The sequence below is a fragment of the Anticarsia gemmatalis genome, chromosome 11 (assembly GCF_050436995.1).
Source record: "Anticarsia gemmatalis isolate Benzon Research Colony breed Stoneville strain chromosome 11, ilAntGemm2 primary, whole genome shotgun sequence".
NCBI lineage: Eukaryota > Metazoa > Arthropoda > Insecta > Lepidoptera > Erebidae > Anticarsia > Anticarsia gemmatalis.
Genome location: NC_134755.1, coordinates 13,167,795 through 13,181,935, shown reverse-complemented (window position 1 = coordinate 13,181,935; position 14,141 = coordinate 13,167,795). Strand labels below are relative to the sequence as shown.

General features: G+C 37.8%; 1 protein-coding gene across 1 annotated transcript; it reads right to left on the bottom strand.

The window, feature by feature from the left end:
• Positions 1 to 1,399: 1,399 nt before the first annotated feature.
• On the bottom strand, positions 1,400 to 4,339 carry LOC142976653 (uncharacterized). The gene is made up of 2 exons (XM_076120143.1): positions 4,111 to 4,339; positions 1,400 to 1,584 (listed from the first exon to the last, which is right to left on the bottom strand). The coding sequence occupies exons 1-2, from the start codon at positions 4,294 to 4,296 to the stop codon at positions 1,519 to 1,521; spliced, it is 252 nt and encodes an 83-aa protein (XP_075976258.1). The 5' UTR covers positions 4,297 to 4,339; the 3' UTR covers positions 1,400 to 1,518.
• Positions 4,340 to 14,141: the final 9,802 nt, after the last annotated feature.

The following is a 14,141-nucleotide window of genomic DNA, read 5'->3' as shown; positions in this document are numbered from 1 at the left end:
ACTAAACGCATCTATGAGGTGGCTAGTCTTCAAGGAGCCAATAATAATATGTGTGCTATGAACCGAAGCCGTTAAACCACTTATCGTATATGTATACTACTACCTAATTGTGAACAAAAGTACGGCTCTCTATTAATGTATAGTAATTGTTGTGCTTTTAAGACGAATTATATAATGTTATATATGTAATAGATGTCACCAGTACCTGTAAAGGACGCAGTGTAGAAAATAACAGTACAACAAACGTTATAAATTACCAGTATACCAACTTTTTCAGTGAAAGTTTATTAAATTATACGAAGTATACTTAATTGTGGCATGATTGATCTCTGATATAAAAATCTTTGTTAATATTAAGAAAAGTTTAGTATTAAAATCAGATTATGCAAATGTCTACAATTACAGTACTGACAGTTGAGATTGCAAAAGAAAAAAAAAACTTTTCAACATGATTGAATACTCAAACGCCACTCAATTTTCATACTTCAGTCTTGTGCTGTTGTTACTTCAACTTCTTGTAGCGATAGATATAACAATGAACAGTATTGGTCATCACTTAAAATTGAGCTAAGTTCGAGTATTTGACCATTAGTTTACTCAACGCCCGATAGAGGCGCTTATCATTTTTTTTTTTAAGTGAAAGTAAGGATAGTGGTCTTAAATAGCATCACTAATCTACTACTTGCAGTCGGTTAAAGAAAAGAGGTTTCATTGATACCATAAATATTTTTTTTGTTGTATTGTTAGTTTATACACTGTGGTATATAACACTAGTAGTTAGTAAGTGTATGTGTCAATTGTATGTTGCTCTCAATAAACGTTCATTGGGATTTAGACTTTTATTACTTTTCCTTATTACACGTCATTATCTAACCCCCGGTTTCTGAGGTACATTTAGCGGTAGTTTATCCATTTAATAGTGTTAAAACTCATATAAAAGTTTGAATACAGAAACTACCTATAAATGTGCTTCAGAAACTGGGCATAAATCAGCCAAGTCTTTCTTCCAACTATTTGGAGTCGGCTTCCATTCTCACCGGATGTAGTATATGTTACGTGCGTTATAACACGATTGCACGTATGATATACAAAATTATAGGTACAATGGTCTCTATGGCACAGTAGTTAAGGTATCGTCATGCGCCTATTTGTGGATTGGTCTTGGGTTCGATTCCCACACGGAACAAATTTTTGTACAATATATTGTAAGTTCCGGTCTTTTTAAAAATATTCGTTTTCGTGCTCATTTAATAGCGTGGCGTGGCCTGTTGTGGGCACTTAAACTAACCCCTGGCTACTATTATTCTATTGGAAATTGGAAGCTACACTCGGGAACCAAACCTAAGACTGACACTAATAAAAAACCTATAAGAGGTTAGTAAAAAAATAAACACTAAAATTAGTATAAATATTTTAATGATATAAATACAATAATTTGGATGACAAGTCTATGATTATGATTAGATGTTATATCATGGATGGAAGGTCGATGAACTTCTCATATTAGCTCAATACAGTTCACGTGACGCATTTCTTCAGGTACCCGTGGCACGCGTTAGAACAGCAATCACTGTGATTTATGCACTGGAAATAAAACAAAAATATATTATTCATACATCGTCTAAGATCGTCCTGGGAGAAGACCCTTTCCTTAAATACATATCATTGGACAACTCACACACGGACATCTGATTACAAACTAAGCAGAGCTTGTACTACGGCAAACAAACAACTGATAGACGTTAATATACTTCTAAATACATACTTATATAGAACTAGCTGACCCGCGCAACTTCGCTTGCGTCACTTAAGAGAATGAGTCAAAATTTTCCCCATTTTTGTAACATTTTTCGTTGCTACTCCGGCCCTAATAACTGTAGCGTAATGTTATATAGACTATAGCCTTCCTCGATAATTGGGCTATCTAACACTGAAAGAATTTTTCAAATCGGACCAGTAGTTCCTGAGATTAGCGCGTTCAAACAAACAAACAAACAAACAAACAAACTCTTCAGCTTTATAATATTAGTATAGATATAGATGTATAGATAAATAGACACCCCGGCTCAGAACAGATATTCGTGTTCATCACACAAATATTTGTCCCCGATGGGATTCGAACCCACCACACGCGGCGAGGTGACCACTTTAACCGTCAAACGTGCAGTTAACAAAACAACTTTTTAGATAAATCTTATTTGTAACACAGAATTGAACATGAGCCTCGTTATCAGTTGCATACAAAGGCAGAACGAAAACGATAAAATCTTGTAACAATAATTGCAAGGTTGGGTTAGGTTAGGTAGAAGGCTTATCTTAACTAAGATGTTATTTACTACACCATTAATCACAAATCGATTGCAACATATCGCATGAATAATTAATAATACAATAGAGATTAATTTGATACACAATTGTATTATTATCTATACTAATCTTTACTAATATTATAAAGCTGAAGAGTTTGTTTGTTTGAACGCGCTAATCTCAGGAACTACTGGTCCAATTTAAAAAAACTTTCATTGTTAGATAGCCCATTTATCGAGGAAGGCTAAGGCTATATATCATCACGCTACGACCAATAGGAGCAGAGTACCAGTAAAAAAAGTTACAAAAACGAGGAAAATTATGACTCTTTTATGTGACGCAAGCGAAGTTGCGCGGGTCAGCTGGTTACTCAAAATACATCGACACAACTTCAACTAGACTTAACACTATAACCATACTATATTTTTTTATTTGAGGCGCTCATAGCCAGCTGTGTTCACCGGTCGGCAAACGATCTGTGAGTTAAGCAACCGTCGGCGCGGTCATTCCATAGATGGGTGACCGCATAGTGGTATTTAAACTGAGCGTCTCCGTGCTTCGGAGGGCACGTAAAAAGCCGGTCCCGGTTGTTGTCAACTAAGATAACAGTCGTTAAGCCATGTCAAAGGCCTCTCGGGCGGCTTGAACAACTTTGACACTAGTAGTAGTACTAGTAGTCCATTGAAATGTTACACAATGGTTGACCACTAACCACACGACAAACAAACAAACAACTATAAAAAACCTATATTTTTTTATTTATTAGTGACAAAATAATAAAAGTGACAAACTTCTATTTCATTTTTAAATCACAAGTACATTTAGTTTTTTTGTACCTATCTACCCATAATAGAGAGTAATAAATAAGTTATTCGTCGATTCTAGTAAAAGTTGTATTTTGAGTTATAGCGCTATTGTATTATTAGTGCGATATAGGCATTATAGCTCTGTATAAAGACGACGTTTAGACATGACTCATTATGTTTACAATGTTCGATACAAAGTCATACTGACAACAAAGACAACATCACGGCTACTGACTTATAATATTGGCAGTGATATAGGTACAATGCAAGGACAAAAGTTCGGAGGGGCAGTGTATATAACTGCGATCATGAGGTCTGGGGTTCGATTACAGTGTAGGAGAAGTTGAATGACAAATTACAGGATAAATTAGTTTTAAAGAAGGATAAGTTCATTGAACTCTATAGGGAAGTTGTTTTGGTTTTAAATTAATGAAATTTTGCTCAATATAACCTGTTTTAAATTCAAAACACGAATGAACATAAAGCATTATCAGTGATAAATCTTTGCACTATGGCAAAAGCGTTATTTGAAACTATATTTCGTAACTCAAATAAAACCTTCAAATTAACAAAATAATAGCCTTATTGGTGTGTTGTCTAGGGTCCGAACCACATGCGTGGGCGGTGCCAACTTATAACACTGCTATCACTGCTACCGCTAGTATGAATTTAACCCATTAATGTCCCTCTGCTGGGCAAGGGTGTCCCTTCCCGTAAAGAAGGAGGGGTTAGGCCTTGAGTCCTCCATGCTAGCCAAGTGCGGGTTGAGGACTTTGCATGCCCTCAATGAACGTATCAAACAATTTTTTGGCATGCAAGGTTTCCTCACGATGTTTTCCTTCACCGTTAGAGCAAGTGATAACTTTGAAAAGTCATTGGTGTGTTGCCTCGGATTAGAACCTGCGACCACTTGTGTGGGAGCTATCAACTTATACCACTCGGCTATCACTGCTACCGCTAGTATATGCATGATAAAATAAAGAAAAAAAATACTTACACGCTCTCCAATTTGGGCACAACCAAGATTTTTCGCTGCAAGCATTTGTACCACCGGCATTGGCTCCCCCGCTCCTTCTGGCAGGACTACATTATTCTCTTCTTCCTTAGCCGGTAGTGCTACTAAACTGCATACTACACACTGGGCTACAGCGAGGAACAGAACAAAGCTGACTACTCGACTCATTGTGAACGATACTGGGTTATAAAGTGTATTAACGGGCTGTAAAGTGCAAACGGTATTTATACCCAGTGTCACAGTGTGTAGATAATGGGTGAATTTTGTACGGATGGATTAGTGTTAGTAGAGCCTTGTATACAAGATTAGCGGTGGTATACAAAATTCAGAATGTAAAACATCAGTGACCGGCAGACTTATGTTGACGGTAGGCTCTTTGAAACATCTTAATCTTTTTGGATATACAGGGTGTGGCGTAAATAATGGATCATCCTTTACCAGCGGATGGGCGACCACCCGACTGATCTAAAAATTAAAATTTATCTCTGGCACAAGTATCATAGTTTTTGAGATTTTGGCCATTTTGTGTGTTTTTTAAGAAAGCGATTTACGCTCGTACTTTTTGGTGCTGTGATCACGATTTAAGGCTTTTTTTTAATCCGTTTTTTGCAAATAAATCCTGAATAGATGTGCTATTGAACATAATATCTTGTTTTGTTATAACTACTTGTTTTTTATTTTAATTATGCATTCAAAGTTAAATTTTACTTACTTGTCCGATTATTGTCAAAATATTACAAAGAACTTAAATTATTAACACTTTTGCCGGTCGACTAATTTTATTTTTGCACGCTAAGCGCGTTCTGGATCAATAGCACATCTATTCAGGATTTAGTTGCAAAAAACGGATTTAAAAAAAGCCTTAATTTGTGATCACAGCATCAAAAAGTACGAGCGTAAATCGCTTTCTTAAAAAACACACAAAATGGCCAAAATCTCAAAAACTGTGATACTTGTGCCAGAAATAAATTTTAATTTTTAGATCAGTTGGGTGGTCGCCCATCCGCTGGTAAAGGATTATCCATTATTTATGCCACACCTTGTATATGTACACAGATTCACTAAGTATAATGTCTTCGTAGGCAGTTTCTAAGGTGAGGCGACCGGTCCGACTGCTGATCTTGAGATCTCAGGTTCGGTTTCCAGGTCGGGCAAAGTACAATTGGTTGGTTCCCGTTTGCGTTAATATATCAGTTCCTATTTATATTAGAGTAGTACTCAATAGTAGCACGAAGTTTGGTAACATGCCCTTTTAATGGCAATAGGTTGTTGTTGGGGGCGAGCAAACAACATGACATGTCAACTCACACACGGTCATTTGACTCCAAATTAAGCAGAGCTTGTACGATGGTAACCAAATAATTGATGAACATACTTATACATTTCCAAATACATACTTATATAGATACATCAACAACCAGGCTCAGAACAGATACTTGTGCTCATCACACAAATATTTGTCCCGGGTAGGATTCGAACCCACTACATACGGCGCTACGGTAATTGAAGTGTGGTGCCTACGTTAATCACTGCGCCAAACGTGCAGTTCAATGGCGAAACGTAGGTGTAAAGCACCACTTACACCTGCAATAATTACCAGCAGAGGTACATTTAGCGGTAGTTATCTGTTCAACAGCGTTTAAAAACATATAAAAAGTTGGAATAGAATACCGCTAAATGTGCCTCAGAGACCGGGCCTAAATCAGCCTAATCTTTCTTCCAACTATGTTGGAGTCGGTTTCCACCAAACTAGCACACAAGCGCTATAAGAAGCTGCACAATGACCGGATAAAGGAATTTATTACGGCTTTGGGCTGCTTAGTAAGAATTATAGTAGTTCTAAAAGCGGCTACAGATCTCTTGTAGCGTCAAATAGGCCCATACTGTCCAGCTTATAGCTCTAAATTGGATCTACAGTAGTCGTAAATAGTAATTATAATAGTACGTAGTATAGTAGTTATACAGGAGCGCTAAAATAAGTTAAGGTGATATAATCGCGCTACAAGAGCTTTTTCGAAGTCTCGTGGCGCTAACCGGCTCTTGTACGGAGGTGGTTAGCGCCACGAGCGTTCGAAAAAGCTCTTGTAGCGCGATTATACCACCTTTATCTTATTTTAGCGCTACTGTGTTACGGTTATAAATGCTAACGCTCTAAATTAGTAATATGGTCGATTTATTTTGGTGGTATATTTGGTACTAAATATATTGTATTAAAATGAATCATCAGTGACAAATGAGGAGACATTTTATTTTTACGGATTGGATTATTAAAATAACAAGTAGTCTATCGCTTTTATTTCTTTGTGTACGTACGTGATGAAAGTGCGAGTTCCAGTTTGCTGTCAATATATATGTATATTATCATCAATATTTTCATGCGCCCTCAAAATATTCAGTTTTAAATGCAAAAATTATATAGATAATAATATGTGGATTTGGAAATTGTATTTTGAACATAAATAAGACTTTGAGGGTTACAGATAATTTAATTAGGGTTATAGGTAATAAAAAATGATTTTAATTATGTTAACGTTACCAGGCTATAGATTTATATGATCTTCAAAAGATCGTAATAACCTCAAAAAATATGTTTACCAAATGCTATAATGGCGTCTCGATCAAGCAGCTCTCAGAGTTGGTTACATCTGCTCTAGCGCCTTAAGCTGTACAAAGGCTCTAGTGTTTGCTGTTGTAGACTTCAAGGTTTTGCAGTTGTGGCATAGGAGTGCTTCAATTTAACTGTTTTGGTCGCACACCAGCATTTTACTCGTACTTTAAGGGGTCAGTCGTTGAATATTAAAATGGTTTGATAGTCAATTTATAGTATGATTCTTTGAAAACAGTTAACAGATTGAACCACCACTGCACCTATGTAAATATATTATGATAATAATTTTAAGCTTTCGTATAAAGGTATATTACTCGGTTAGAGCGCTTTAGGTGCTTTAACATAATTCTGTAATCCCCATGGCTGTAAAAATGTTTCTTGCCGTACAGAAGCCATATAAATATCTGATATAACGCTCAAGGCGCTATTAAAGACCTACACAAAGTACACAACTCTTTTATAGATGAGTAATACACTAGCCCTAAAAAAATCTGTTATAGAACCTAAGGCATTACAAAAAGCTTATTTACGCTCTTGAGCGCTATAAGCGCAACGCATAACTCCGTTTAAACTCCTTTATCTCCTAAAGTCCCCTTATACAGTTAACGGTGTTATAGAAGATTCCATTAACTCAATTATACTTCCCTAGGCTGTATAGCGATGCAATTACATGCTCATATATCACCAAAAGTCATTAGTTTCCTACTAAACGGCTACTGTCCCGCCTAGCTGTTAAAGGGTTTTTAAATAGCTAGTATACAGCTTATAGAGAATTGTACAGCATTTGAACGTCTCTTATGCAACTATCAGGCTGTATAACGACTGTATAACAACGTGGGTTTGATTCCCACACCAAAAAAATATTTGTGCATTTGTTACTGCGGCAGTTGTCTTTTCAAAAACATTTGTTTTAATTCATAGGCAAAGCCATGGCTGCTATTATTCTATTGGAAATTGGAAGCCACACTCGGGAACCAAACCTAAGACTGACACTAATAAGAGACTTATAAGGGTTAGTAAAAAGATAAACACAAAAATCAGTATAGAATAATTTAATCATGTAAATACAATAATTTGTGTGACAAGTCTATGTTTATGATTAGATGCTAGATCTTGGATGGAAGGTCGATGAACTTCTGATATTAGCTCAATACAGTTCACGTGACGCATCTCTTATGGTACCCGAGACACGCGTTAGAACAGCAATCACGGTGGAAAATACACTGGAAATAAAACAAAAATATTTTATTAACGAGCTGACTCGCGCAACTTAGCTTGCGTCACATAAGAGAGAACAGGTCAATTTTTTCTCCGTTTTTCTAACGTTTTTTAATGTCCCACTGCTGGGCAACGGTCGCTCTTTCAGTAATGAAGGAGGGGTTAGGCCTTGAGTCCGCCACGCTGGCCAAGTGCGGGTTGGGGACTTTGCATGCCCTCAATAAATGTATTAAACAATTTTTTTGGCATGCAAGGTTTTCCCACGATGTTTTCCTTCACCGTTAGAGCAAGCGATAATTATTTCTAATACACACAAAACTTTGAAAAGTCATTGGTGTGTTGCCTCGGATTCGAACCTGCGACCACTTGCGTGGGCGGTATCAACTTATAACAGGCTTCTCGGCTATCACTGCTACCACTAGTATATGTATAAAATAAAGTAAAAAATACTTACAGGCTCTCCAAGTTGGGCACAACGAAGATTTTTCGCTGCAAGCGTTTGTACCACCGGCATTGGCTCCCCCGCTCCTTCTGGCAGGACTACATTATTCTCTTCTTCCTTAGCCGGTAGTGCTACTAAACTGCATACTACACACTGGGCTACAGCGAGGAACAGAACAAAGCTGACTACTCGACTCATTGTGAACGATACTGGGTTATAAAGTGTATTAACGGGCTGTAAAGTGCAAACGGTATTTATACCCAGTGTCACAGTGTGTAGATAATGGGTGAATTTTGTACGGATGTTAAAGGATGTTTTTGTTTGCGGTTTTGCCTGGAAATTTTGTATGTTCGGTGGCTTTTTTTTTATTTAGTGTTAGTAGAGCCTTGTATACAAAATTAGCGGTGGTATACAAAATTCTGAATGTAGAACATCAGTGACCGGCAGACTTATGTTGACGGTAGGCTCTTTGAAACATCTTTATCTTTTTGGATACACTATACACACATCAACACCGTCTAGGGATATTTTGTATAAAGTTCTTAAACTCAAAAAATACTGACCAGTTTAAGAATCTTTTGATAAAAAACTATTTTTTAAACCTTTTTGGATGATTCTAAATTTGAATTCATAAAAAATAATTAAAAATAAAATATTTACGCGGCATAATGGTTGCGAAGTCCGCAAGTTTTGTTTATCTACTGTAGTATCGGGATATTTTTTTGTGCCAGATTTAAGTTTTATAACAAGTTATCGATTAATTTCGAGTTAAATCTATTGTGTGCATCATGCAGCGGCGCTATACAGTATGACTGAGATACCTTCAATACTTATGTAAAGTACGCGGTACTCGATTTTCGTTAACTTGATATGAAACAAATAGAAGCTTAATTTTTTATCGAAATTTCTCTAAAAATAAGTAAAATTTGGATATTACTCACGATACGCTTTACTAGTTTTGTTGCTAAACGACAAGCTGTCAAAAATAGACTCGCCCATGTATTCTGTGTTGATAGCGCAATGCGCTGCGATAGTCCAATTATTCTGCAGTTAAATACTGGACTCTCGGTGTACCTACTGTGTACGAAGTTTACTAAGAAGTTATTTAATATTTAGTTTTTATGTTATTTTATTCCATGATATATGTTCGCATACTATCACGTCCTCAAATATTGAAGGTATCTCACCAGTCATACTGTATAACGAGAGAAGCAATGCTAAGGGCAGTGGGCGTGCTCTACGCTGTGGCTGCTCAACGGAGTATTGCTAACGAGATTGGAACAAGACAAAACGTGATATCTAGGTTATAGTCATCCTACCGTGCTACTAGTGAAGTGGTTGAAAGATATCCAGGGGGAAAGCGAATAACCACTTATCGACAAGACCGATTTTTGCAAGTTGCCGTGAGAAGAGAACCAAATGTTACGGCCATGCAGTTGGTTCGGAGGCTCCAGTCAGAGCACCAGTTGCTTGTGAGTGACCAAACTGCGAGGAAAATGCTGCATGAAGATAACTTTCACGCTCGCAGACCGCTTCGTACTCCAGCACTTTGCTGAGGAAATCGCGGACGAAGACTAGAGTGGGTTCCCTGTACTTTTGCTCTGGGATGATAACCCGTAGTCTGTATTACTGTTTACCGATGAGTCCCGGTTCGGTTTTCATTTCGATTCACGTAGAGTACGTGTTTGGCGAGTCTCTGGTCGTGATAGCCGTCTGCAATTTCCTCAGGAAGTCCCTTCATAGCACGGCGGGACAATGATGGTTTGGGCGGAAATTATTCTCGGTGGACGAACAGACTGCGTTTGGATCAGAAACACCATTACGGCTAAAAAATACCGTAATGAGGTGCTAATGCCGATAATCTACCCCCATAAACTTCAAATGGGCCAAGAATCACCCTCATTCACGATAACGCCCGTCGCACACAGCAAGAGCGGTGACGAGGTGGTTGCAGGAACACGACAAATCGGCCTAAGCTGGCTCGCTCTATCACCTGACCTAAAACCCATAGAGCACGCGTGGAGTATGCCCCAAAGAAGGGCTTTGAGGATTTGCCCTGCGAACATTGCAACGGAAGAGCCACTTTTTTGCATCTTAGCCGGACCTGGGACAATATACCGCAGTAAGACTTGGATAACTCTATCCAAATTATGAAAAATCGCTGCAGGACTGCTATAAATGTCATAGATGGCTTTATAGACTACTGATTTTTCACAAAACTGCTAAAAACAATAACTTTTTGCACCGAATGTGCGTGGAGCAACTTTCTATCGGACCTCCATAACCCAGTTACCTGCGTTATAATACGATTACACGTATTATATACAAAATTAAAGGTGCAATGGTCTTTATGGCACAGCAGTTAAGGTGATCGTCACGCCTGTAGGTAGGTCGTGGGTTCGATTCCCACTTTTGTTACTGCGGCAGTTGTCTTTTCAAAAACATTTGTTTTAATTCATAGGCAAAGCCATGGCTGCTATTATTCTATTGGAAATTGGAAGCCACACTCGGGAACCAAACCTAAGACTGACACTAATAAGAGACTTATAAGAGGTTAGTAAAAAGATAACCACAAAAATCAGTATAAAATAATTTAATCATATAAATACAATAATTTGGGTGACAAGTCTATGATTATGATTAGATGCTAGATCTTGGATGGAAGGTCGATGAACTTCTGACATAAGATCAATACTGTTCACGTGACGCATCTCTTCATGTACCCGAGACACGCGTTAGTGCAGCAATCACGGTGGGCTATACACTGGAAATAAAACAAAAATATTTTATCAACTAGCTGACTCGCGCAACTTCGCTTGCGTCACATGAGAGAGAACAGGTCAAATTTTTCTCCGTTTTTCTAACGTTTTTTAATGTCCCACTGCTGGGCAACGGTCTCTCTTTCAGTAATGAAGGAGGTTTTAGGCCTTGAGTCCACCATGGGTTGGGGACTTTGCATGCCCTCAATAAATGTATTAAACAATTTTTTGGCATGCAAGGATCCCTCACGATGTTTTCCGTCACCGTTAGAGCAAGTGATGATTATTTCTAATACACACGTAACATTGAAAAGTCATTGGTGTGTTGCCTCGGATTCGAACCTGCAACTACTTGTTTGGGAGGTATCAACTTATAACACTCGGCTATCACAGCTAACGCTAGTATATGCTTGGTAAAATAAAGAAAAAAATACTTACAGGCTCTCCAATTTGGGCACAAGCAACATTATTCGCTGCAAGCGTTTGTACAACCGGCATTGGCTCCCCCGTTTCTTCTGGCAGGACTACATTATTCTCTTCTTCCTTAGCCGGTAGTGCTACTAAACTGCATACTACACATTGGGCTACAGCGAGGAACAAAACAAAGCTTAATACTCGACTCATTGTGAACGATACTGGGTGCGTACTAACGGGTTATAAAGTGCAAACGGTATTTATACTCAGTGTCACACCAGTGTGTAGATAACGGGTGAAGTTTGTACGGATTTTAAAGGATGTGTTTGTTTGCGGTTTTGCTTGGGAATTTTGGATGTGCGGTGGCTTTTTTTTTGATGTAGTGCAACCAATATAACCAGTATAATATACCAGTAATTGTAGGTATGCAAGATTAGCCGGTAGGCGGTAGTCGGCGGGTATACATAAATCAGAGTGTAGAATATCAATGATCTGTAGACTTATGCAGGCAGTGGTCTCTTTGATACAACTAAATCTTTTTGGGAATACACAGTTTAATAAAGTAGGTATAACATTGATAGACTGTGCGTGCCAAGGCTTTTTCCTTGGTTGTCAGGCTAAAGTGTAACGTTAAAATAAAAATCTTTTTTTTCACATGACAATAGTCGTGCCCTTTAATACATGAAACTTATAAATCACATAAAACGTCGCGCCACAAATGGCTGCTTCTGTGGCGCGATCGTTAGTGAATGATGCTAAGCATGAGGTCTTGGGTTCAATTCCCGGGTCGGGAAAAGTGCTATTGGTTGGTTCCCGTTCGCGTTTATACTTCCAATTTATATAAATTTAGTAATGTACCCGGTATATAGCAATAGGATCGCGCCCTACAACATAGAACTAACATATTAATGGCGACAATAGTGTATTACATTTACACCTACAATAATCACCAACAGAAAGACATTCTCATTAAATATAAGTATACATTTTGTGATTAGCATGGTTTCGTTTTCCTCAAGCGATTTGTTTACGTTTGCCAGTATAAAAACATGTGAATACTGACAATACTGGTTTACTTCTACATACATACTTATGTATATGTTATGTATATATGTACATATAAGTATGTTTTGTTTTGGCTGGACTTTTTAGTGCATCCGTACGCGTTTACATTACTAATAATCGTGTCCGACTGACCTAGAGACTTATTGATACCTAGCAAAATAACTTTTTCTTCTTCTTTTTCTTTTAAAAAAGACAACCCGATAACCCATTTATGTCCCACTGCTGGGCAAGGGTCTCCTGCCAGAATGAGGAAGGGGTTAGGCCTTGAGTCCACCACGCTGGCCAAGTGCGGTTTGGGACCTTGCATTACTTCAAGAACTGGTCTAAAGAACTCTCAGGCATGCGAGATTCTTTCACCGTTGGAATAAATGATATAATTAACATGATACGGGAATAATCGCGAACACGCATTTTAACTTAACGCCTAACGTTATGCGCAAGTTGCACTCGCTTATTTTAAGGTAAAATGCGTGTTCGCGTTGATTCCCGCATCCTATTGTATATTAAACATGCAACGCGAGAGTTTAGAAGTTATGATAAATGATAATTATTTCTAATACACACATAACTTTGAAAAGTCATTGGTTTGGGTACGAAACCTCGACGACTTGCGTGGGTGGCGCAACTTGAATCACTTGGTTATCACTGCATGAATCGAGATACAGTAGGTACCTACCTACTACTATATTAGGTCGTGGCTTATGCTGTTCAGGTTCCTTCGGGTCCGATCGTTACAATTCGGTTTTTATATAGGCATTGTGACGTCGAGCAGCATTTTCCTTCTTCATTCTTCTTAATAATAATTCTCGGATTCGATTCCCGAACCGGGCATGGTGCTATGAGTCTTTTTTAATTTACATTGTGTACTTTGTTTAGAATAATATGTGTCTATTATTACGTATAATGTTAACAAATACATTATGCAGCAGCCACATCAGTCAGCTTGTGACCACGGTCGATGTAATTCGATCGAAACGTCGGGTGAACAAATAAGGTATTCTAACCTTAAATTTTCAATCGTGATTAAGACCCGTTACATTATAATATTAATGCATTATGATGTGGCTTTATTTTACGTTATGAGGTAATCTGGGTTGCAGGTTCAATTCCCTCTTGCGGTAAATATTGATGACAAATGCTTTTTATGCCTGCGTCCCAATGTTTCAAATTCTACCATGACACACGGACTTATGACAGATTTTTGAAATGTTTTTCATAGGTATCACTTACAATATCGCTATTGGGCATTTAAAATAACTTTTCGGCTATACTAAAACCCTGAAGTATTTGCTATTTAGTATTTAAATAGTAACCCAGAGTTTGGTAACATCCGGTATAAGGCAATAATCTCGCCCCCTATTACATAGGATTAACATTATTAAATTCGAAACGTGAGTGAATCTTATACACCTCTGCCTATACCTTCAGGTGTAACCGGCGTGATGATGTAAATTAAATAAAAAACACTGCCTTGAAAAATCTCTTAAAAATTAAAATAATTTCGATC

Bases quoted from the DNA above. Each gene is read 5' to 3' on its own strand.
- LOC142976653 (XM_076120143.1), bottom strand. From the start codon at position 4,296: ATGAGTCGAGTAGTCAGCTTTGTTCTGTTCCTCGCTGTAGCCCAGTGT. The intron at 1,585-4,110 runs GTAAGTATTTTT...TTTTATTTCCAG, and splicing joins GTGCCCAAATTGGAGAGCGT to TGCATAAATCACAGTGATTG.